The sequence below is a fragment of the Triturus cristatus genome, chromosome 2_2 (assembly GCF_964204655.1).
Source record: "Triturus cristatus chromosome 2_2, aTriCri1.1, whole genome shotgun sequence".
Taxonomy (NCBI): Eukaryota; Metazoa; Chordata; class Amphibia; order Caudata; family Salamandridae; genus Triturus; species Triturus cristatus.
The window spans coordinates 923,517,130-923,543,312 of NC_140582.1; the positions used below are offsets into that span (position 1 = coordinate 923,517,130).

General features: G+C 44.7%; 1 protein-coding gene across 5 annotated transcripts in view; it reads right to left on the bottom strand.

Annotated features, from left to right (window-relative positions):
• The window catches only part of ZCCHC4 (zinc finger CCHC-type containing 4), a 452,628-nt gene that overhangs the window by 297,021 nt on the left and 129,424 nt on the right, over positions 1–26,183 (bottom strand). For all 5 annotated transcript variants that reach the window (XM_085642314.1, XM_085642317.1, XM_085642316.1 and 2 more), the window contains one exon: positions 9,964–10,046. In XM_085642314.1, the coding sequence (XP_085498440.1) occupies positions 9,964–10,046 (83 nt within the window). The remainder of the gene's footprint in view (positions 1–9,963; positions 10,047–26,183) is intronic.

The window sequence follows — 26,183 nt, forward strand, 5'->3', positions numbered from 1 at the left end:
CCTTATGCTTGAGGACACAGCCAGTTCACAACCTGATTAATAATGATAGTTCACTATGCCCATGGTGTTACTGTAGGGAAACAATGCACATTGATGAGTAGCTGCACCCCCACTTGTTTGTTAAGGGGCCTGGTCAGACTATACAAATGCTCTTGTGGGCACTCAATGTACGACTGCATGTACGCGGGGATGGAATGCAACTATTATTATGTAATTAATAAATGCTGAGTATGTATGGTACTATATATATATTATAAGTAGCGGACCTCATTATACGCTCCTTTCAGTTCACTAACCAGACAACAATAACTATAACTCGCCACTCTACCATGCACTGTGTTGTGACAAATAATGTCATTTGAGAAGTTAGAAGTGTTGTTATGAATGCTATGATTTCACGTACTGTAAGTGATGTAGTATGCAGGGTATAAATGGCATGGAATGCATCGAAAAGGCATGAGGTATTGCTAATGTAGTGTGGCGAGTGAGGTGACAAAACTGTATTTGGAGGTGTGCAACTTACAGTAATTTGAAGGTGGTGTGTAAATTATAAATTGAAGTTATAATTAAGCTGGGTTTGTATAGAAAGAATATATAAGGTATTTATTTTTGTTGAACATTGATGGTTTTTATTTTTTAATAAAAATGTGTTTCAAATCGCAGCGTAGAATGTCATTGATTGGCGTTTCATAAAGTGGAGTGTAGTAAAGTACAGTGAAGGAGAGTGTCATAGAGCCTAGTGTCGTAGAAAGGAGTATGGTGGAATGGAAAATAGTTAATGAGAGTGGAATGACGCAGAGTAGAGTGGAGTAAAGTGTTATTCAGTGGAGTGGCATGGTGTGTCTTATTGTGGAGTGGAGTATTGTAGAGTGGAGCGGGGTTTTGTGCAATGTAGCGGTGTGTCGAACAGGAGAGCTGAGTGTTGTGCAGTGGAGTGGCATCGACTGGAGTGTCATGAAATGGAGTGTGGTGAAGTGGAGTGTCACTGAATGGAGTGTCGTAGACCGGCATACAGTGTAGCAGAGTGTTGTGGAGTGTAGTGGCATACAGTGGAGTTCAATGGAGTAGTGTGTTGTATAGTTCAGTGTTAACAAATGCAGTAGAGTGGTGGGAAGTCTTGTACAGTATAGCACTGTACAGTGGAGTGAGTGGTGGTGTGAGTGACTGTATGGGTGGGTAGGTGGATGTGTAGTGACTGTATGGGTGACTATATGGGGAGTCGGTGTCTGAATTGCTGTATGAGTGAGTGACTCAGGGAGTAAGTGATTGTATGGATGAGTGCTTGGTTAGGTGAGTTGGTGTGTGAGTGGCCGTATTGGAGAGTAAGTGTCTGTGTGAATAGCTGTATGGGTGAGCGAGTGGATGTGTGAGTGCTTGTATGGATGTGTGAATGGGTAAATAAGTGATTGTATGGGTGTTTGAGTGCTTGTATGGGTGAGTGAGTGACTGTGTTCAGAGGCTTTATGTGTGGGTGAGTGTGTGAGTAACCATGTAGGTATATAAGTGGGTGTGTGAGTACCTGTATGATTGAATGTGTGGCTATGTGAGTGGCTGTACGCGTGAGTGACTGGTTGTATAAGTGGTTGTGTGAATGGGTATGTGAGTGGTTGTGTGGGAGTGGGCGTACAAGAGGTTGTATCATGGGTGGGAGTGGGTGTGTGAGTGATTCTGTGGATGATGTCATCTGAGATGTCATCAGTGATGTCATCAGTTATATATCACTGACCATGTCATCATTGATGTAATATGTGAGGTCATAAGCAGTGCATTGCAGGGACATAAGTTATAGTTAGTTCAGGTAAATAGAACTGCTAAATTTGACTGTTTTTGTTTTGGTACGTGTGAAATCTGATCAGAACTAGAATGTTCCTGTGACCTTTGGTATTTTTCTGTAAATTTCAAAGGTTTTTTAAAATTTCTATTTACGGACTATAACAACCCTGTAAACCTTGGTTTTTTAAGTGAATTTACACGTTTTTTAACTAGTAGTCACGTTTGCAGAGTGGTGGAGAAAAGGGCGGGGCCTCTGACCAGCTCTCAGGAATCCCGCTGTGTGGGACTTACTGGAGGTAATAAGAGGGGTAGTTGCCCCCCAAAGGACCGTCAAGAGCCAAGGGGACTTCATCCCCCAACTAGGAGTGCACCAGGAGGCGCGTTTTCAATGTGGTGGAGAAAGGGGTGTCGCCTCCAACAACCTCTCAGCAATCTCACTGTGTGGGACTTACTGGAGGTAATGGGAGGGGGGGGAGGTTCCTCCATCGAACTCCAGCAGCCAAGGGGAATAAATCCCCCAACTAGCTGGGCACCAGGAGGCGCGTTTGCAGAGTGGTGGTGAAGGGGGCGGAGCCTCCGGCGACTTGCCATCCAGCTTTGTTTTAAAAAAAATGTATTTATTAGGGGAGGGGGCCGCATTCCTTCCCTGGGCTAATTTGGGCCCTAGGGACCTCATACTCCGGGACCTGGCCTTTTTTTATTTTTAAATTATAGGGGGTGGGCAATTTCGGCCCCTGGCACCCTATCCCCTGGAGCCCAGTCTTTGAGCAAATTGTGGCCTCTTGACTGCCGCCACACCACCAGGGAAAGGCAGCTGCGGTGGGGAAATGGCGGTCTGACTGCCCAATCGTAATAGGGCTTTCAAGAGACTGCCACACCCCCACGAGTCTGGTGGTCCGTGCACTGCCAAACTCGTAATCGACCCCCAGATCGGTCATGAATCCTTTGTGTCCCTATATATACAAAAGTTGGGTATTACAGTAATCCAACCTACTAAGCACTACACACCTGGCAATTAGAGATTTGGCCTGAGCAGTTAACATTAGAAAATATTTTGAGGCCCCGAAGAAGAGCAAAGCAGACCCCTACTACTCGATTAACATGCTTTGAGTGAAAGATGTTGGTCCAACATTACTACAAGGTTCCATACCTTCTCCAAGATGCCAAGAGGAGTCTCTGTAGACTGAGGCCAAAAATTGGAGGGCAAGATACTGGAACTTTACACGAGCAACAACAAAGGAACTCTGTTTTACCTCGATTTAGTTTAAGTGAATTTACACTCATCCAATTTGAGATGTCCATTATGCAGGCCTGAAAATTACTGATCGAATCAAACTGATTGTTGTTAAGTGATAAAATCAGTTGAGCATTGTCTGTATAATTGAGAACCTTGATCTTATATGTTTTAATAAGCTAGATCAATGGCTTAATGTAGACAATAAACAGGTGCCACTAATTAAGGCATGATGCTGCGACAATAGGACAACTCACTGGCCGTTTCATATTCATGTCATTTCTTGTCCCATCCCCACACAGTCTTGGGATATGTGACAGTTCATATGCAGCTTTTTAGTTGGCGGCTGATATGATGCAGTAAAAAAAAGCTAAGCATATTTACGCCTCCAGCCTTGCAACAGAATGACAACACTTCCCATCAATCAAGTGATGACCTAACAAACATCATGCAATCAATGAGACCAACTAACCAGATCACCAATGCTATCCGATCCCTTACTACAAGGTGTAACTTCAATTTATAGCACTATTGAAGGTTGACAGTAACCAGCACACCATAGTAAAGTGGATACTCCCAGACTCATTTGCATCTGGACCATACTAAAAAAGAAATAATAAATGAAAATTCCCACTTGCTTACAGAAATAATTTTTGAATTCTCACTAAACACACATTTCCAAATAAATAACTGAAGAAATCAGTGGCCTTCTCTGCCGCCAACCACAGGCTCTGATTTTGGAGTATGCTGCCAAACAGGCTGCAGACCGGACCAGGGCATTGAAACAAACACTGTGCTTGTGTTGAATGATATTTCCAAGCATACTGAAGGAGAAAAGCACCTACATCACTATTCCATATAAAGTCTTAGCGTGACTTGAAATCCCTATTGACACCCTAAAATAACTATTCACAGGTGGGATTGTTGAGCAGCATCAGTGATTTGTTTAAAAGTGTTAGTTTACTTTCTCCTTTTCTAACCAAAATCAGTAAGTCAACTCCAGACCAGATACATATGCCTGGGGAATTCTACATGAATCAGCCCGTACCACAATGCTGTTCTGTCTCTAGAAGAAACAGTAGGGGCCAAATGTACGACCATTTTTGCATGCACAAATGGGTTTGCGAACCTGTTTGCGCATGCAAAAACAGCATGGGGAATGTGCAAACCCTATTTTGCGACTCGCAATTTTTTGCGACTCGCAAAATAGGGTTTTGCAACTCGCTAATAGGAAGGGACGTTCCCTTCCTAATAGCGAAAACAACCCTATATAAGATTGTTTCTCGTCCGCAATTGCGGGCGTAAAACACTCGCAAATTACCACCCTATTCAAGAGGGTGGTAATGCACTCGCAAAAGGGGAAGGGGTACCCAGGATACCCCTTCTCCTTTGCAAATGCAGGGGAAAATATTTTTAAGGGCAGCCAGTGGTCCCAGGGACCCCTGCCTGCCCTTAAATAACGAAACGAAAACGTTTCACATTTTTTTTTTTTTTTTAATGCATGCCGTTTTCCTTTATGGAAAACGGGCTGCATTAAAAAAAATGCTTTATTTAAAAAGCAGTCCCAGACATGGTGGTCTGCTGAGCCCAGCAAGCCACCATACCTGGGAGGGCCTGCCATTCCCAATGGGGTCGCAAATTGCGAGAGGCTAATTAATATTCATGAGCCTCTCAATTTGCGACCCCACTGGGAATCGGTAACAGTGTGAACTACACTGTTGTACATTGGAAATAGCGCAAATTGAGAGTCGCATAAAACTCGCAATTTGCGAGGCGCTATTTCAACGGTCGTACATCTAGCCCTAAGTTCCCTAAAAGAGTAATGTAATCCAAATTCATCAATATCTTAAAGAACACAGAATTACATAAAAGAATCAGCATTTGCTGACATTCAACATCTCCAGTGCTACCGGGAACAAATAAATAATAACTTCTCGAATGTAATGGCACTCCGTTGAAAGACCCTAAAGGGATAAATCATGGATGACAACATCCTTTCAAATTTTTAATACCTGAACTATCAAAAGCCAGAATTTCCAGTTTAGATCAATAGTGGATATGATAAAAACCAATGGAAATGTTACCAAATTATGAAATCAAACAAAACATAGGTTTCCCTCTTGGTCTATAATCCTTTTCTTCTCAGATTCAAACTTTGAAAGTCAGTTAACGGGTCCGTTAAATGAAATGTTTTGTAGTACTTTCTACTGGACTTTAGTGTGAGAAAGTGGCTCTGTGTATACTGTTCCCAAATAGGTACAGTGTGTACAGAGTCCACAGTCCCCAGAGGTTTGGCAGAGGTTAAAGTTAAATATAACCTTACTCTCTAAAGTGGTAGCTTGGTCGAGCAGTAAGGCAGTATCAGAGGACAGTGTAAAGCATTTGTTGTACACACTCAGTCAGCAAAGGGTCTCACACAATCAAGAACTGAACTCTAGGCCAATGGTCTGTATAAAAAATATATGGTTGTTTTATTTTAGAACCAACAATAGGTGTCAAAATACACTTTCTCAGAATGAGATGCTTTAGTTAAATACTTTTGCAATATGCAATTGACATTTGTAGGTAATAGTTACAGGTTGTTGCAATAGGCAACACAATTTCAAACACAATAATACATTGAGCTCAATGGGAACTTAAAATTATATGCAATTAATTACTTTCAGTATTACTTTTCTAACTCCAGGACTGGATCCTAGATTCAGTTCTTGGAAACAAGTGATTAAATTCGGTTAAGTTACTGTTGTGATTTTTAAGCAATATTTTGCTATTTTAAAAGTTGACCCTTAGAAACTTTTTCTGATCAAATTACCAATGTTATCCTATGGAAGGAAATTCACTTAACAGGTAAGTGGGGTTATGGGTACTTTTTCTAGGTCAGTGTTGGATCCTGGATCCAGCACTAGGGTACCACCTGTAAGCAGTTGAGACACTGCGTTTAAGTTGTACAGGCGATTTTTAAGGAATATTTATAAGTTTGTAAAATCGACAGAAGAAATTTCATAGAAAAACAGTCAATAGTTCCCTATGGAAGAAAATTCAAGTTACGGGTAAAGTATGTTCTCGTTACTTTTGTAATCCAGGGCTGGGCTCCTAGGCTCAGTACTGGGACCTCTATCTAAAACAGGTAAGTAATTATGTTTTCACAGTTGGTACGATTTTTAAAGAAGATTTGTAGTTTGCAAAAATCGACACTTAGAAGAAATTTCACAGAAAAACAGTCAATGATTTCCTATGGGAGAAAATTGGGTTAGTGGTAAGTGCGGTTGTGAGTACTTTTCAGGGTCAGTGCTGGGCACCAAGATCCAGCACTGGGAGCTCTCCTAATAGCAGGTCAGTATTTCCGTTTTCGTTACTCGGTTGATTTCAGGTGAATATTTTAAGTTTTAGAAACTCCACACTTGAAGAAATTTCAGAAGAAACCAGTCAATGTTACCCTATGGAAGAAAAGTGAGTTATCGGCTTTTGGGTAGGTACTCAACTGGCAGAGTTATGGTTCTGGGCACAGACTCAGGGGTCTCCCAGGGTCAGGTTGGTACAGTTGTTACACCCTCAGCGGCACTGGGGCGGCCGGGTGCAGAGTGAGTTAGGCCCAATGTTATCCTATAGGAGGTAGGGGGGCCTTGGTTGGTGGCTGCTGACTAGCAGGCCACGCGGCTGTGGGAGCTGGGCTCCTGGTCACTCGCTCAGGGCAAATGGGGAAGTATGTAGGAGTAGAAGTTTCACTGCCAGGGCCACTCGGGCGCCTGGGTGCAGGGTGCTTTTGAGCCTTCAGGCGCTCAATGGATTTCAATGGGAAAGCTCAAGGACGAACAAAGGCTACAAGCTCGGGGACGAAGATTCTTCGGGTGCCACCACCACTTCGAGAGGTAAGTTGGGTAGTGGAGGATAGGTAGGTACCCAGGAGTCGGGCACAGGGGGCCGCAGGGCACCGGGTGCAGGAGTGCCTTTTGATGTCGGGAAATCTTACCCTCTGTTGATCGCGGTTGGAGGGGTCCCTGGTTCTGAGGCTGCAGGCGTCGTCAGGAGCATCGAGGTGGGTCCTTGGGTGTCGGATTTGGGGTCACAGTCGCCGGGGGGACGTCCTCGGGGTCTTTGTCCACTCCGGCACAGGCCAGGCTTGGCGGGTGCAGAGTGGGCAGGGTTCGCGGTTCCGGGCTGATGCCAGGGGTTAGAAACTTGCTTTGAGCAGAGCCACTGCTCATGGGAGTCCCAGATGCTCAGAGTCACAAGGTAGCCAGGTCCTCCGGGGTTTGTGAGGTTGCTGGCCACAAGAGGTGGCGGGATTTAGCAGGAGCAGGTTCGAGGGTCGACAGGCCGATAGGTCTGGGGCCAAAGGAGTTGGTGTCTTCCTCTTCTTAGCAGCTGCATGGCAGGTCATCTTTCTTCTTGCTCTTCTTTGCTTTTTCGGAATCTGGAATCTGAAGAAGGAAGGTTCAGGGTGCCCCTAAATACTAGATTTAGGGGTGTTACAGGTAGGTAAAGGGCAGGGACCAATGGGTCCCTGCCCTGGGGTGGGTACACCCCCTATCCTGCCACTCTACTGTGGGAGGGGGGCAGTAGCCTAGTCCTGATTGGGCAGGGCTTCCCATCTTCAAGATGGTGAGCACCCGGAGATGTGCTTCACCTCGCCTCCCCCACCTGAGGTATGGGGTTGGCAGGCTGGCACATCCCCTGTCCTTACTTGGGGTTTCCGGCCAGTCTTCCCGCCAGAGTGGGGGGTCAGAACCGGTGGGGGCCAGTTGCTGGGTACAGCAAGTGGCCTGGAGAAGCTCACAAAGGCGGCATGCCTTTGAAGCTTCCCCCTGCCCATCCTGGGGGAGGAGACCTAGCACCTCGCCCAGGATGTGCATTGTTGCAGGCCCAGGAGAGCGGGGGCTCTCCACCCAGGGGTCCAGCAACATGTCTGCTGTGTGGCAGCCTAGGCAGCCTCCCAGACAAGATGTGGATTGTAGGTTAGGTTTCAGGGGGCATCTCTAAGATGTCCTCTGTAGTGCTCTGTACATTAAATCCCACACTGGCATCAGTGCGGGTTTAGTGTGCTGAGAAGTTTGATACCAAACTTCTCAGTCTTCAGTGTTGCCATCATGGTGCTGTGGAGTTCCTGTTTGACGAGCTCTCAGCACCATATACTCTTAAATGGCAGCACTGCACTTACAGTGCCCATGAATGGACCTGGGTACTGTAGGGGCACAGGGCTCATGCTCCTGTGCCCACACCACTGGCATAGGGCACCCAGCTAGAGGGGTGGCTGATGTATGCCAGGGTAGTGTAGGTTGTGGGCATGGCACACAGGGATGGGTGCCATGTCGACTCTTTGTTTTGTCTTGTACCCAGACACTCAGCCTGCAAGGGCAGTGTGGTTGTGTTAGGGTACAGGGCCTCTAAGGGTGGCACAATAAGTGCTGCAGCCCTTAGAGGCCTTCCCTGGTCACAAGACCCTGGGTACCTAGGGTATCATTTACCAGGGGCTGACATGTCGCCAGGGTTTGCCAATTTGGGGTTTTAGGGAAGGAACATAGGCCCTGGGCACCTGATCGGCAGGAGTCCAGGGCACACTCAGTCAAAGTACATTCAGCAATTCAGCAAAAAGTGGGGGCATACCATGCAAGAAAGATGACACTTTCTCACACAGTCTGCAACTGGTTTGCTGATGAGACCGTATATTTATTTGGGATCTAATGGTTTACATCCATTGACCCATTCCTTAATCCTAACAGATTCTGAAATTTTGAGAATATTTTTCCCATCATCACCTGCTGAAATTCCCACAATTTAACCATAACACAGACCGCAGTATGTCCAGTTTTGTGAACATGCTTTTTAAATGGGTTTCTTTGAACACATTTTTATAAGGTTCTACAACATCTGAAGACAATCCCCCCAACATCTGCATTTAATGTTTCCTAACATTTTAAGACTATATGACTTAGTCTTGTCCAAGTAGGTCACCCTCATTTCCATCTGAAGTATGTGTGTGCTTGGTTTAATAGTCTGTTCACTTTGTTTCTATCAATCACATAAAAGGAGATGGGAGTTTCTTGCAAATGGTCTAACCACTGGTAAATGGCTTTGGTAGCATTCCAATGTTTTTTACCCAATTGTCACCCCAGACAAAGGCCCACCTAATGCAAATCAGTACATACTGACCCTACTCCTCATGGGACAGTCCCCCAGAATGGTCAGTCGAAGGCCCCTCTAGAAGAGAACACAAGCAACCCCAGACCACTTCGGCCACATGAGGGCTCATCAGTGAGCTATAGCTTGGATCCTGTGCCATAGGACTCAAGCCACACCCTACTGACAAGCCCCAAATCGTGTAAAACTGGTTTGGACTTGCTTGTGGTCCCTTCTAGAAAGGGCTTTGCCTGGCAGCTCAGGAAGGACTTTTCCCATGAGGAGCAGGGTCTATACCGATGTTCATAAGGTGGGCCTTTGTCCTTTGTGGCATGGTGGGTGAAAAACAATGGACTGGAATGCAGCCTAAGCGATGGCCAGTGGATGAGATTCATTCAAGCATCCCATCCATTGCTTTGTTGCTGTCGCACATTAATTCTGTAGCAGCGCTTTTATTCACCAGGGCAACATTGTAGTACATTAAATCACAAAATACTCAACACTCACCTAGAGGACCCATGCAGTGCAAAGCTTTTTCTGGTTCATCCTTAAGAAATGCACATTTGGTGACAAACTGTTCCAAACCAAGGAAGAAACATTAAACGTAGCATGGTAGGTTTACCATGTACATTCTACTCTCCCTTGTTCTCTTTCTCAGGCTACTACAGTGACTGACCCTGGAATTAAAGAAACTGTCCCTACCGGCTACAAACATGTATCTCTCCTTTCCAACCTTCTTTTTTCAGGTACCATCAACCCTCAAACAGCAGGAATGTGGCCTCTAGCTGTTCTCGTATCGCTAAACCTAAGAAACATTAAGGAAAAGAATAGAAATGCACCTTTCCATGTACTCTTGATGGGAGAAAGGAGGTTGACAGCGCCTGTTGTGCTCTTCGCGTGCTGCTAGCGTGGCTTCCGACACCTGAAAGGAAAAACATTCAAATGAACTGGTGCAGGAGACGCGTGTCTTTAGGAAGGGCACCCGGTCTATAGCTATGAGCAATCTATAGGATTTACTCAGTATTGCTGGAGAGTAACTTCTAAACTGGAGGGAGAAAGGGAAACGTTGGAAGGGGAGGCATGTTCATTCAAAATATGCAATGTGGTAACGACACTGTCTAGCATGTCAAGAAGATTCCATATTCCATGTTCGATCAAAAAACAATCCAGACAATGCCACCACTTTTTAATGGTCATTGGCGCAGGCATACCATTCACTCCCTTATTTGCTATTACAATATTTTTTATGATGTCTGTGATAAAGCTAGCATAATATTTCTACAGGAAAATGATTACCCTACTTTGTTTTTACATAGTCCCATCTAACATCAGCTGTATCGTAGGTCCTAACTGGTCAGGCGTCGGAGACTGGTCTGCTCTTCTCTTCTGAGTATCTGGACTCCCACTCACTCAGGGCGTTGACCTCTGAGGCCATATTTGACGAGGACTATTGCATGGCACTGTCCATCACTGCACAATAAATCACTGGTATCCTCGGGCATATGTATGTAGTTCAGTGTTATTCACTGTTATTTATGTTCCAACTCCCAAAGCGCCCTAGTGCCAGAAAAGAGGTTAGTAGCATTTTACATAAACTCAAAATAAAATAATATAGAAGTTGTACTTTTAAAATTATTGTTTACAAATTAATTCTGAACATACTTGAATGTAAAAGACTTTGTATACTGGATACTTCTGTATGGCCTTAGTGGTACCTCAGCCACGAAGGAGCCACACTTCGATGAATTCTACAGCCTTTTGTATCTGACTTGTAAATCAAATGATGACGTGTGGTGGATGCCAGTCCACTCAGTGGTGCTCTGAATATATGTGAGAAGAGCGAATGTGTTAGAAGGCTTTGAAAATAAAATGCGCATCCTAAGGGTATTTGGATAGGCCACGTAGACACCTAATGCGAGTCGAGAAGCACAGGTGGGAAGCACAAGCATGTACTGAAGATTTCGGTAACACAATAAGTAGAGCGCCGAAAGTAACCACACAGGAAATCAGTTTTTCTTTATATTTCTTTTGCTTTTAAACCATCGCATTATATAATTCATAAAGAAGCAAAGAGCAGGGCCACAGTACATTCTCTACATCTGACATCAACATAATTATCACATCACCCAGTCAAGATCTGGGAGCACAACTCTGGCCAGAGAAACAATGATAGAAAAACCAAAAACTGAAATTCTGAGCAAAATAAACATGCTAACTTTGTGCGTCGATTGTCCTTTAATGATACTGATCGATAACCACACGGGGTCCATTCAGTATCATTATACTGGGCATTAAATTAGAGTCCTGTGAGAGAGCCTCAGCAGCACACATTCAGATCCGTAATTAAGATACACAGGAAGAGCTTCCATACGTACAATCCTTCATCCTATATTTCCCCCCCTCCCCAATGTGATGATGTATTGTTGCAGTACATTTATCAAGTACATTATCTCATAGGGTCAATGTAGTTGTTCATGGTGGTTTATCATCATTTCCCTGCTCCACAGTAAATGCAATAATCAGCCTACCCCATAATGTACAATAGATCACCTTCGCAGCCCCTTCTTTTCCTCTCTACCTAGTGCTAAACTCTCTGAATTGATCATTACCCACTCTTCTCAAGTACTCGGGGAGAGAAGCTTCTGCAGATTTCCACAACACTGCTTTCACTCTTTTTACCATCAGTATGACAAGTCTAGAAAGATTGTTTTGGGCTGCCTTCCCTTCCCTTGGGTGGGAAAAGAGAACAATAAAGTAGCACTTCGGTAAGCAGAGATTTGCACGACCAGAGGTTTCTTTAAGGCGGGCTGTGACTGTCCTCTAGTACTTATCAAGTTAGGGCATCCCTCATACCACGTTAAAGAAGCCAGCTTCGGCGTGTTTACATCTGGGACAATCAGATGTGGCCCACTAGGGGTTAAATATGCCCTATGGTGGAAGTTAAGCTCTAGGTCTCTTTGAGCTGCTCCTCAGCCTTTGCCCCTTCATTTTCTCTCGTCTTGGTTCCTGCTCTTGGTCTATCTTGTATTCTGGATATTCTTTCTACTCTGGTTTTCTGTTCCACTATGTAATCAATCTGCTGTCAATTGCGGCCCCATGTCTGCTTTGAAACACGCATTAGAGATGCAATAGGTCTCGCATTTTTATGAGTTAGAGCTATTGGCATTGTAAATAATAATGCCTTTTACCCTTGTGTTATGGAGTGGATGTATGTGGTTTGAGTGGAATTATGTGGGTTGGATTGAAATTGTTAGTTGTGCAGCGTGGAATTGTGTGGTGTGGAGTGGATTTGGGTAGTGTAAATATATAGCATGGTGTGCAGTGGAATTATGTGTATAGTAATTATGTGATGTACGGCGCAGTGGTGTAGAGTAAAGTTGCGTAGAGCATAGTGGCATAAGTGGCGCTGCGTGTATTACAGTGGAGTGGAACAGATTGTAAAAGAGTGGCTTAGAGTCGTGCTCATTGCAGTGCTTGGAGGTGAAGGAAAGCATCAAACATTATCATTAATGTGTATGTGTGCTCTTTAAAGTATCGTGACACTTCTGGTGATATTGCACCAATGATGATTTTGCAACCTGATGTAATTTTGCCAATAGATCTGATTTGCCACATAAATGTGATCTGGGCTTCTAAAGGGTTTTTACACTAATAGGAATGTTGAACAAAAGAGAATTTTGTAACTCAATGTGGTCTCAAGATAATGTTGTGTCACAGCGATGCACGACTTTTCAACGTAATTCAGAATCTTAGTATCACATTTTCGCTATGTGTGGAGTGATTATGCACCGAAACGTGGCAAAACTCCGCAGATAACACCCTGATAACCCTGCATCAAGAGTTATTTTGCACCTAAATATGTTTGTGCACCTAAATGTGAATGCTGTAGCTAAATGTGATTATTGCTTCCAAAGGTGTTGCCACCCGCCAGTTGATGTTGCACTAGGTGTGATTACGCCCCTAAAAGTGTGTTTTCCATAAATGTGTTTTTGCACCTGAAGCTCAGTTTCTTGACTAAGAGGTATGGGTGGTAGCCATATTAAATAAAGCGGGGACTTTTAATTCAATGTGCGGTGCGTTTCATGTCAATGCAGCTCTGTGTCCTATCTGTACTGCATTTTGTGGAAGGGCACTCGGTGCAGTGGTAACTGGTGTACTAGGAAGTCTTGTATAGAGCAGTGTCGCTGAATTTACGACACATTTTGCTACAGGGGGTGTCATGTGCATCCAGTCCAGTACTCGTACCGTTCCTCTAAAGTACTTTGTAACATCTATAATTGACCGACTCCTTGCATTTTCCTCAATTTCTCACCCTCTTAGAATGTATTCTACATCATGGACCACAAAGAAAACATTTACAAAAGGTGTCAAGGCTTTTGTAACTATAGAAGTGTACATTTTCAGACCAGAGTATTATGTTGAGTAGTTCAGTTTTTTGTCGTCTGGTTTACACTTGTGCTGTGTGAAAGCACTACCTTGTGCTACGGGGATACATGAAGAGCGGATGGAACTGATGCTCGGCCACCGTTATGTGACTGTAACGAGCCAGACTGCAGGCATTGATTTCCTGTGTACATCTTTTTTTCAATTTCCCTCTCAAACCTAATCCTATATTCTGAGGAGTTGAAGTCTAAATATGATCTTATAACGGATTTTCAATATCCCACGTTGCGGGTTTCCGATGTCTAGTGTGGCTGGTAGTAGGTGCCTCTCCAGCACTGTAACCCCTAGAGCTTAGAGGCACAAAAGGCGCTGTGCAAACAGGATGAAGCCGGACACTGAGGACACCAAGCGTTGGCACTGTAGAGCGAATGGAAAGCGGACTGCTCAGTAATGGGGCAGCGCCAGGGCTGCTATGGTGGTGGGCAGAGCAAGGGCTTCTCGGACTGCTGCACTTTGGATAGGTAGTACGGCACTTTGGCAGCTGCACTTCTTAAATGAGATGCTTTACAGCGTGGGGCCTGTATCAAGAACACCCGTTTTGTTCCATTTGTGTGTCTGAATCTAAACATATAACTCCGAATTTCTTCTTGTTAATGCAAGAATTTTGGACAAAGCAAGTCAGAGAGAGTGGGAACCTCTGCTCACTGTTTGTGGCTTGTTCTGTCTAAAGTTCATGCATAACCCCAAAGAAACGATCTTTACACACCTCAAGCGCAAACAAGAGGCGCGGGCTGGGGTGCTAGGTTTATGGCAGAGTGGATGCACCCCTTGGCGTGGCTGGTATGTTTCTATAGTACGGTACCAGCACTGCTCTGCGATGCTCGTTGCGTTAACGCTGATCAGCGCTGCTCTAAATGCACCGGGCCAGAGAATGAATACCTTTTTTCTTGGCTGATCCTCTTTTCATGGGCACTGCCAGCCCTTCTGCGGGAGACTGATATATTTACATTAGGCAGAGGCAGCATTCTTCTGTAGTGCTCATGCAACAACATCCGTTTTTCAGGGAGAACAAAACATGAAACATTGTTTATTTAGCAGGGATCATGCAGGAGCCGCATCCACGCGCCTGCGCACTGTATGCAATTCAGACAACGCAACACTTCAGGGTTACGGCCATGGGAGGGAAGACAGAAAATTATTGGTTTTATTGGTGCATGGCTCTCGGGGTGGGGATCGGAAATCTCAAGTCCGCACATGCATGAGAGGTTTTTGAAATATTATGGACTCCGAACCGTACAGAATAGTACTATGGTCATTAAATAGGATCCTATGCAGTGCTTTAAATGGGAAAAAATAAGTGCATGTACTCTTTAAAATAAGCTAGACGTGTGGCAAGTGGGAGGGGCTAGGGACGAAGCTAAGGGCAAGATATGATGGTACATATTGGCTTCTGTACCAGTTGCAGCACATATCAAAACACATGAAATGCGTTTTTGTACCTGTGAGTACTGGTCCATTTAAAGCACTACCCTCATCCCTACGACCAGGCTCATCACGTCTCTTGCTGGTTCCTTGCCTTTACATCCAAATGTCCTCTCCACTTGCCTCTCATGTTTACCCAGCCTCTATCCTTCTCTCGCTGGTTCTGCTTCTTACTCCCACCTCTCGCTTACTATCTCCACAAGTCTCTTACATTTTGTCACTGGTCCCTACATACATATATATATGATCCAAAGACACGTGTTAAGAAGAAATGCACTAGATTTTTGAAAGTACACAAATTTGTGTTAAAATGCCATTTGTAAGTCCATTAATGATTTCAGAACGCAGCAAATATATGGCATTTTTATCTGAAAAAGCGACAAGCCTAACTTCACCTGTCACCTCACTTTACATTCCGCCCTCCCTCGTCCTTCTATGTTCGTCTCATCTTTCCCCCAACCAAATGTATGTCCAGTTGTCATGGGAGCTAATTCCTGGAGTGTTCCAACGTTCCCTGCTGTGCACTGCCCTATGGGCAGGGCTAAATTCACACCCATTGTCCCAGTACAGTAAGGAACTTAAGTGACGGCAACGTGCGCCGAAGCACAGAAAACTAAAAGCCAGTGAAGAGAGGGATGGGATGGGATGGGACAGCAGAGGGGGGAAATTCCGTAAAAGAAAGCTTTACAGGCTTGTTTTCAAGCTGGGGCCAGCGCTCACACAGCTTTGTTTTCATTGTGGGGCCAGCGCTCACACAGCTGTGGCCAGCACTCGCAAAGCTTTGTTTTTCATTGTAATACAGATGGAAACAAGAAGCGGGACGTCCCTGCAGCGGGCGCCGTGCTGACACACCTGCAAAATAGTGAGCTCTAAGGAACCTACATTTTTATAACAAGCATTAAAAATGCAATAGGTCTCGGCTTTGATTAAGTTAAAGCCATTTGCTTTGCTAATGGTATTGTATAGCAAAGCAAATCAAAAATCTTTATTCGAATATTACATCATAAAAGATATACTACAGCAAAATGAAAATACAAGATAAAAAATACAATTAATAATAAAGAAGGATACAATGTCTAAAATCCTTGAAAATGATAAATAGCTCTAACTGGGTCCAGCCCAAAAGAGCACAACTAAAACAAAATTAACCAGCATGACCACTTTTCCATTTTTCCATAGTATAATTGAGGTAAAGAGAAGTAAAAAAAAAGCACAAAAACAGGGCCAATTAACAATTAAGTATCAGAGGTAGAAAGTTCTTAAGGAATATTCCTCTTCTCGATAGACCTACGTATGGCCCATGACCAACTAAGAAATTTGGCCATTGCGATGACTATGTCCTCTCGGGTATTAGTTCTCAAGATACGCAAAGCTGTTACATGCGATCTAGTACCTAGGTTGGAACATATCGGCTTGAGCCATGTGTGTCTAGGATAAGCAAAGGCAGGGCACACAAACAGAACATGGGTGATGGACTCTTCCTGTGTTGTGCAAATGGAACAAAACCTGTCATGATCATCCTTCCATTTGTGCCTATAAGAATTGAGAGGAAGGGACCCCACTCTAAATTGATGGTATAATTTACGGTCCTCTGGTTTGGAAATAAAATTCCAATAGGGTTCAAAGTTACTTAAACACTTATGCTCCAAAAAAAGGCCAGAGAGTGAACTACTGTTTGTCACCGACCAAGATTTCCTAAACCTAGATTCCCAATATAGAGCTTTATAATCTAATTTGTTGGGAAATTGATTACCCCTGGGATCTATCCACAACTGGCCCAGCCCCATGTGACACAGACCATTTTTAATATGTTGGAGCCAGACTATTCTTCTGTGCTTATCAAGAACCTTAATGTACCATATAGCGTTAGCATAAGATAGTAGCTCGGGTGTAGTCCACAGCCTTCTCCAATACGAGAGAGGTCTAAAACCGGCGTCGTAATCAAACGCCCTACAACCCAAGTCTAACAGTAAAGGCTGAGTGGGTGTTGACTGGGGGAGGGCGGTCAATGATCGCAGAAACTTGTTTTGGGCTATGACTAGGGGGGATAAGTTGTCAAAACCCCACATCTCCGCCCCGTAAATAATGGATGCTCTTATTTTCCCTTTATACAGGGCGATGGCAGGCCCCACCGGTTTAGTGTACGAAGCCCTATGTTCTTTCAATAATGCTCCTGCTAGTTGATTATGTTTAAGTACAAGATGTTCTATTTGAGGTTTCCAAGACAACCTACTGCCCATGGTGATCCCCAAGTATGTAAGTGTGTCAGTTTGTTCAAGGGGTATTTCATTCATTGACACTTTGCTCTTAATTTTCTTATTTCTATGCAACACCATGAACTTGGTCTTGTTAACATTAATACCAGATCATGATTATTACAAAAGATCGTAAATCTGTCTAAGGCCCGCTGCAGACCCGATTGTGTTTTAGACAATATAAGCGTGTCGTCTGCAAACAAAGTGGGACCTTAGAACCATCTAAGGAAGGAGCATCGGTTGGTTAATCTGTGAAATAGGAGATAACTCTATTTATAAACAAGGAGAACAGTGTGGGTGCTAAAACGCACCCCTGCCTTACACCCCTGTTTACAGGGAATTTGTCAGTTAACTCACCCTGCTGTCCCCATCTAACTTGTGCAAAGTTAGAGGTGTGAAGTTTGAGAATAAGGGAAAGGAGCGCCAAGGGCATGCCTGCATCCTTGAGAGAGTCCCACAACTTGCTACAGGGAACTAAATCAAAAGCAGATTTTAAGTCAACAAAAGCCGCAAATAAAGTCCCCCCCGATAGAATAACCGTTCTCCAATAAATCATTGTGAACCTAAATACCTGGTCAATTGTGCTAACATAAAACTGAAAACAGGCTTGATAGATTGATATTGCCTGGGACTCATCAATCCACTCATTGACTCTAGATAGTATCGTCCTTGCCACAATTTTTTGTAAAGAGTCAATTAGACTTATAGGTCTATAATTAGAAGGACAAGAACGATAACCTTTTTAAAAATTGGGATGATTTCCGCACCTTGCCAGGAAACGGGCAACGGTGCACCCCTTGCCAAAGCATTTATAAAAATAAAAATATAATTGGCCCAGTTTTTCTTATCCGATTTAAAAAGATCCGTAGGAATACAATCCGGACCTGGAGCCCGACCTGCCGGTGCTGCTTCTATGGCTGCCTCGATCTCCGCCAGGCCAAAAGTTAAGACCTCCGGAGTTGCTATATCATTGTAGCCAGACAGTGAGGTTAAGGGACACGTAAACTGGGCTTGATAATAGGAAACCCATTGATCGGGGGGGGGGGACATTGTTGTGGGGGGTAGGCTCAAGTACCCCACTACCCCATTTTATTAAATGCCAAAATTTCAGCCAATTCTTCTCATGGGAAGCTTTGGTTAACTCCTCCCATCTATTCTTGTCAAAGTTCTGCTTAGCCTTAAAGAGCACCTTTTTATACGTAGCCCTAGCTGTTCTAATTGCGTGAATATCATTTGATTTGATCGTTAGGGATAGTGTTTTAAAGGCTACTGAGCAATCATGGTCATACCATTTAGCTGAATGGGATAGAGTTGGTCTGATTTCCTTCCTTTTAGAGGTAAGTAATAATTTCAGTTTAACAAAAAGGGCCTCATGTACACCCATTAGACACTGAGGGGGTTCTTCTAAGGGGTTAAAGGCTGAGAGGGTCACAGGGGTTTCATTAAGGATGTTTCTAAGTGAACCTTGGGTACTTTCGTTATCCGATATTAGGGCCCACTTCAGTCGACGTAAGTCGTTTGTTAGCACAATATCGCCTGCCATTATATCCCGAGGGGGACTAGTACTTAGTAATGGCTTGGTTGCTATCCTCATAGAAAGAGGATCATGGTCACTCTCTGGTCTGTTGATCACAGCCATATCCAGCAGAGTAGACCATAGATCCAAGCTAACAAAAATATAGTCAATCCTGCTGGCACTCTTCCCATTAGAGAAGGTATTGCTACCATTACCATCTGATGGTGTTCTCCCGTTTGCAGCTCTCAAGCCCCGCCCCAAGGAGAAACTTTTAAGTTAGAGGGCCGCCTCGGTCCACTTCTTAATGGGAGCCAAGGACAAAGATGGAACACCCCAATTTGAGTCCTCTTCTGCACTAAGATTACCATCTTCAAACCCTAAGGGCTCGAAAGTGCAGTTAAAATCGCCCATAATCACCAATGGTTTGGGGCCTACCAACTCATCAAGGAAGGAATCCAAATGCTAAATAGTAGGAGATGATCTGCCCCCCGCTAGCCCTCGCGAATAGATGTTGATTAAAATAAAGGCCATCTCACCGTCCCTCGTTACTTTTAAAGCCATGATGTCCCCATCGTCCAAGGGTATTTCCATAATGTGAAGAGATGAGTGTTGCCTGACCCAAATTTGTAGTCCCCCACTAGGTCGGCCTTTCCCTTTAGAGGTAGCTACTTTCCCAAAAGCTAAAAAGCCTGGGCGATGAATAATAATCCTCGACCAAGTCTCTTGAAGCACAATGAAATCGTAACAGTCCACCAAGTTCGGCCAATCGGTGGATGGAAGTTTGGAGGGCAATCCGGCAATATTCCAAGACAGCAAATTAAAATTCACACAGGGTAGATTCTCATTTGAACCCTGTAATTCAATAGCAGTGGAAGTCAACCGTACTCTTGGTGAATTAGAGCCCAGATCAAAGTCGGGAGCAACTGGAGAGGAGAACTGAGAGGTATGGCCCTTACAATGCCCCTCGAGGGTGCGATACGGTAGTCAATCGCAGGCATCTAGGTCAGATAGAGGTGCAAACCGATTATGAGTAGAGGTCTCATATAATCTAGGGGCTGGTCTCGAATTAGCACTCAATGGTCCATACCCCGTAGTGAATTTCCAAGAATGAAATGGTTGAGGACCCTGCCCGTAAAAGAACCCGAGTGGCAGGACTGCTATTGAATCGCCATTTGGCCTTAGTGGACCACTCAAAAAATCCAATATTGCTCTGGGACACTGAGTGTTGTCAAAATTGACTATCACGCAGTCGCCCTTACATTCCTTCCTTAGGGGGCCTACCCACGAGATGCGTCTAGCCATAATCATATGGTTAAGGATATCTTCGTCCCATAGTCCAGCACCCCTCAATTTAGAATTGAGCCAGTGTCTAGTTTAAGAAAGAAGTTGACCAGTGGATTCAGAGAAGCTATTCTGGATCTTAGGCACATTGCTCAGAACGACCACTAGAGGGGCTGCGGCCGGCGGTAGATGGAAAGATCTGATGATGTTTAAGTATAGCAAAGCAAATGGATTTAACTTAATAAAAGGCTATACATATTGCATTGTTTTCTTTGAATTGGTCCCGTAGTCAGTGGTGTGAAGTCAAGAGTTCACTCCCGCCTGGGTAGCAGGCATGGGAAGCATACGGTGGAGAGCAGAGCAGCTTTGCCAGCAATCACCGGACGGGCTCAGGCACGCTGTTCTCCTCCCCTTGAGCTGCCGGTGTCTGCTTGTACTCAGTCCCCGCAGCTGATAGCACTCCGAGAGGCCGGCCAGCCGCCCTTAGAGATTGACTAGTTTTATCTTGGTGTTCCGGTTTGTGGACCATTTGGACATAAGGCCAGAGTATGGTGTGAATTCTACACTTCCCGACATTCCAAGCATGTCCTGGGCTGAAGAAAGAATGGCCTAGGTTCTGCTGGAACAATCGCACCAGGAACAAAAAGGCAATGGAACAATATACGTGCGCGCAAAGGCTACAAATGTATAACACGCATTTGCAATGCAATAGGTCTCGCATTATTAAAGTTTGAGCTATTGGCATTGCTAAATAATGCAACACCAATAGCTCAAACTTTAATGTGAGACCTATTGCATTGCAAATGCTTGTTTTTCCTCGGGTTGATGTATTCTTAGTGTCCTGATGATGACCTTCTATTTATCTAAATGTCGTTGACTACTTCTACGGACCCAATTTGATAGTACATAACATAAGAATAAAATGGCCCATGTTGTAACTTGATACACACTTTTAGTCTTGTCACATGTGTGAATCACTTGTATGAGAGCATCAAGCATATTTCTCACCACACACCCACTGTGCTGTCACATTGTTTTAAATGTTTTTTTTATATGAGATTGAATAAATTGATCATTTGATGTATTTGCACATTTTTTTTATATCCATGGTCTTGGACCCACCGTTATTTATTTACTTTGCACCATGTTGCACTGCAGCCCTAATGACTTCTCGGGCTGTTATTGCTGAGGGGGCAAGGGGGACTGCGCTCTGGGAAAGCACCTCAGACCACAATGGCACCCATGTGTGAGATGCAGGCAGCACTAAGAAGGAAAATAAAGAAAGCAGTGACATCTGCAAAGACTGTCTGCTTCATGAGCAGAAAGTGCTAGACTCACTGGCATACATACCACACACTCCCAGATACCATCCAACTGCAATGAATTATATTACAACAGATACACATACCTATCACATACGAGTAACCAGGAATATGCATATATAACCAGTTTCCACTAATCACTTACTACGCACATATACCACTTTTCTCAAACACATTACACACAGGCACACACATCGCTCCATCAAACAAGAATCACACGTCTATAAAAATGAATGTGCCCTTGTCTAATGTAACTGGTGCTCATGTAAAGCGCTCCAATACGTTTGAGTTGAGTTGCACTATATGAAACTGCAGAAAAATTAATCCAAAGGAAGAGTATGACAGAGAGTATATACTTAGCACGACATATTAATTAACACACACATCACATAAAGACATCTTGACATATCACACACAAAAGCACACACAGATGATAAAGCGATGGTGTCGCAAAATACACATTTCAAAGGCAAACAGCATAGCCAAGCACATCACATACAAATAAAACACATATGCACTAATCTAACAAATTACACACACTTTTGTGCAGTTTTATATAGCACGAACTCCACCACAAGTTATGTAAGCGCTTTACATGAACACCAGTTAAATTACACAAGGTCACATTCATATTTTAAAGGCTTGGGGATATGAAGCGACTGGTCCAAGAATCCCAGTTTGTTGTGCCGATGTCTAGACTCGAGCCTGGTTCCCCTGCTCCAAAGTCGGCAGCTCTAGTAACACCACATCTTCTCCCACATCACATATCAAACACACACTCCACTTTCACGCTTTTCAAGCCCACTACTCACTCACACAGGCATCTCACAAATAAGAAAAATCACATCATATCATATGCGTTCGTAGGATGGCACGACGTAACACAGACACGTCACATAGGAACATACATGACGGCAAATATCAACTATGTCAAATATGCACACTAGGACGGATACCATACATAAAGGGACAATATCACTACAGACACACATATATTGCAGACACACACATAACCACAACACGAATATATCAAATTCAAACAAGAGAGATCACACACCCACCACTCATCATACATAAACATTTGAGCTTCTTGCACAGCACACATACGCATGAATACATAATGCAAACCAATAAATTATCATGACATTAATAGTAATAAACCCGTTACTGAATAACACACATCATATGGAGAGAGCACATAAAAACCACAGACATACACAGATGAAAACAGATGGCCCCTCTGGCCCCTGTAGATCAGACGCCTATGTGCATCACCCATCTGTCATGCATACCCAATCATACATCGTAGGGGATCCACAGACAACACACATGCTAATATCCTTTCTGGAGAGGCCGTCACATAGATGCCAAAGCTGATTAATGCCACTGTGTGAGGCGTGTTTACAGTGGAGCTGGCTCACAGCATCACTTAAACGATCAATGCAGCTTGGGTTACACTGCCTGGCTCCTTAGTAACCATGGAGGTCTAAATGCGTTGTCAGTGTGCCATATAACCTATGCCATTAAAACCTCTTGCTTTGTTCTGCTCTGCTTACACCTCCCTGTTTCACCCCGCCACAAATAAAACATTGACAAAGCCACATAACTTTTGGATATACAAGATCTTTTTGGCTTTGTTAATGGGGTGACTGCTGCAGTGAAACTTGGACGAAAGTAAAGGGAAACAAGGGCGATCGGTGCTTATGCTATATATATAAAAACATGCCTATAAAAAGAATGTGCCCGGATCAACTCTGCAATGCAAATTTAAACATGTCTGCACTTTAGGAAATGTTTTAACTTTTTATGTGCTGCACGTGCAACACCACTTTTAAAAGTCTCCATCTGCCGCTGCCTTTCACAGTAGCCAATGGGAAGCCAGAGCAAAGGGCAAACGGAGAGCATTTGCAGGGGCCAATGGGAAAGCCCACAGATACACTGAATGGAAGCACCGGCCTGCTGGTAAGACCACGGGGATGTGAATCCGTGCGCCCATTTGATAATTAAGCTGCCTTTCTTTTCATGTTCAGAGCACTCACCTCCAGCTGCTGCAGTGAGGATTAGCCGGGTTCCCACGCGCCACGTCCCCAATACTAATTACTGCGTATTTACACACAAACATCTGTGAAGCCACGCTCGGCTCTTGCTGAAGTCTTAGAAGCGAAAACGCATTCGCAACTTCTTAGCTGAAGAACTTCAAACGAAAAACAAACGAGACGCTGCTGGCACAACAGAGAGAAAGACGCAAAGCTTAGCTCTCAATCTCGAGAGGAAACGGATCCCGTGGACGAAGCAGCTGTGCTCACCAGGAAGGAATGCGGAGTATATCAAGGGTGCGTTTGCATTCACGTAACCTTTACGCAAAACACCGCCTCTGAGACCATCAGATAACAAGTAGGAAGTGGGATAAGGGAGGGGGGTAGGCGGAGAGAGGCACGCAGGCTGGCAAATGGTGAGCACTTTCGCGGCCGCTTTGATGTTCTCAGTGGCCGCGCGGCTCACTGAGAACATCAAAGCGGCCGCGAAAGTGAGCACGCAGGCTGACAAATGGTGCGCGCGCCCGGCGCACATGCACTCTTACTGGTGGCCTGACAAAAGCCACTAGTCTGCACTTCCAAATCCCGCTTACTATAACTCTCGCCAGAGCAGCGCTAAAAGCGCTGGCTTAGGCGAGACCTAAAAAGCACGTTCACATCGCCGGATGGATTCACACAGCAGCATGAAATGTCTGTGTTCTCAGTGCTCTCGCAAAACAGACACGAGATGAGACTGCAGACGTGTGTAACAAACAGAAATTCATAGTGTCTGTACTAATGACGGGAGTGATGGGCAGGAGGGTCCTGCATGTATGCAGGCCTCATTGTCGGTATGTACGTTTATTGTGTATGACGTGCAACTGATGCAGTAATTGCCACTTTGGTGTCACTCCATTTCTGTGATTTAAATCACGGAGCTGGAGCAGGCACAGGCGGCTACCCATTTGGGGGGAGGAGAATTGCAGCGATTAACGAATTTTATACCGAGTTAAATGTAAATGCCGATACCTTGCATTCCTTTGCCCCTTTTGCAGGAAGGAACACTTCCATACAGTAAGCGCGAAAGTGAAAGCATTTTGCTCGCGCTTGGAGCTGAATGCCAAAGAAACAATCTACGCAGAGAAATGAAAGGCGCGTCAGCCATTGTTGCAGATAAACGCTGTAATAGCCAAAAAAAGCATTGGCATAGCCAATAGGTCTCGTCTTTGGGACCTTATAAGTGTTTAGCCATGCAACAGTTGATGTTGTTGCACCAAGGGTATTTGCTGGATAACTAAACACTTATAAGGTCCCCAAGGCAAGACCTATTGGCTATGCCAATGCTTGTTATTCCTGGTGGGGGGTGGTGGAGTGGGGGTGTCGGCAGAATGCTGGGTCACGCAACACGCCGGAGTGGGGATAATTTACGACCTGTCACCATAACGATGCGGCTGCGCATTAGCAAATTGGCAGAGCGCGGAATGGATTGCGGCCATTGATTAGTTCAAGGACCACTGATGCCCATTTGTTAGGGAGAGCTGGGGGGGACGTCCTCTTCCCGAATGAGCAGGCGCCCTTTTTCAGTGCAAGGAACTTGAGATTCCGTCGTCGTCACAGCGTCCCCCCTTTCGCAACGCAGAGCTTTCAGGAGTGTCGGAAGGAAAGTTCATTCCTCGCCCTGGCCCCACCATTGCTCATCAGCCCGTTAGGGCCAAGTCTCTTTTCGGAAATTAATGGCTGCCCGTATTGAAGCCATTGGTTGTTGCCATGAACGTCTAGGCGGAAAGCAAGGCTCCCCGTGGAGGGCCTGATGTATGGAATGTGCTTTATTACAACCATAAAACGTACTGACATTTAAATGCTTGTGCAAATAGCATCCTGGTATCAATCTTTAGAATTAGGTGGAAAATTAAGCCGTAAATTAGGGGATGAGTGTACTTTCCATTATGCAACATGATCTGTCGCCCACAGGAAGGTAGGCCTCTGTTCCCGCCATGACTGGCCCAGAAAGCCCTCCTGTACCTCGCCCAGCGGCCACCAGCGCTGCACCCGCTGTCGAGAGTGGGGCAGAGAATAAAGAATAGGTTCCGGCGAAACAGCCACCCATTATCATTTCACCTCCTAGCTCAGAAACAATTTAGCATCTCAAAGGGCATCTGTTTCTGCAGTGCATCACGATTTCTGTTTGGATTCAAGAGTTACAAAATGGCTGCAACTCAGAGCTGAGCAATGATATTGAGCATGAAGGCCACAGAGCAGCCACTGAAGCCAAGGCTACCTGGTGCAAGCCCACCTGCTTCTTGCTGCGTCCCGGGGGGCAATATTCACTCAAGTAATGACACCTGCGCCTCATGTTGTACAGCGTCTTATGTCAATATATTTAATACATTTGTTTTGAAGAGGCCCACTCAGATTCTGGACCTATACCAATACCTACACTCCACCGTTTACGCCTCCCAGAGGTGCAGCCTTTGTCTCCCTGGCCTTGCACGTGACAGTGGCAAAAAATATAATGGTTAAGATTCACCGCTTGTCCCAACAAACTCTGCTTTACCCCCCCACTCTGCCTCTGGCTGGCCCTCTCGAGGCAGTGCCTACAACACTACCGGGTAACTCCATGCCTTAACGGATTGTCCGCATGGGAAATAGAAAATAACTGGGCACTATAAAGGAGGTACAGGAAATGGGGGAATGGTTGAGGGACTGGGGTCTGCAGAGTGGGAGCGCTGGAAGAAAGGAGCCCAGGCTGGAGTCAAGGATGGAGGGAAGAGTAGCAAGAGAAAGAGAGGGCGAAGCCCAACATTA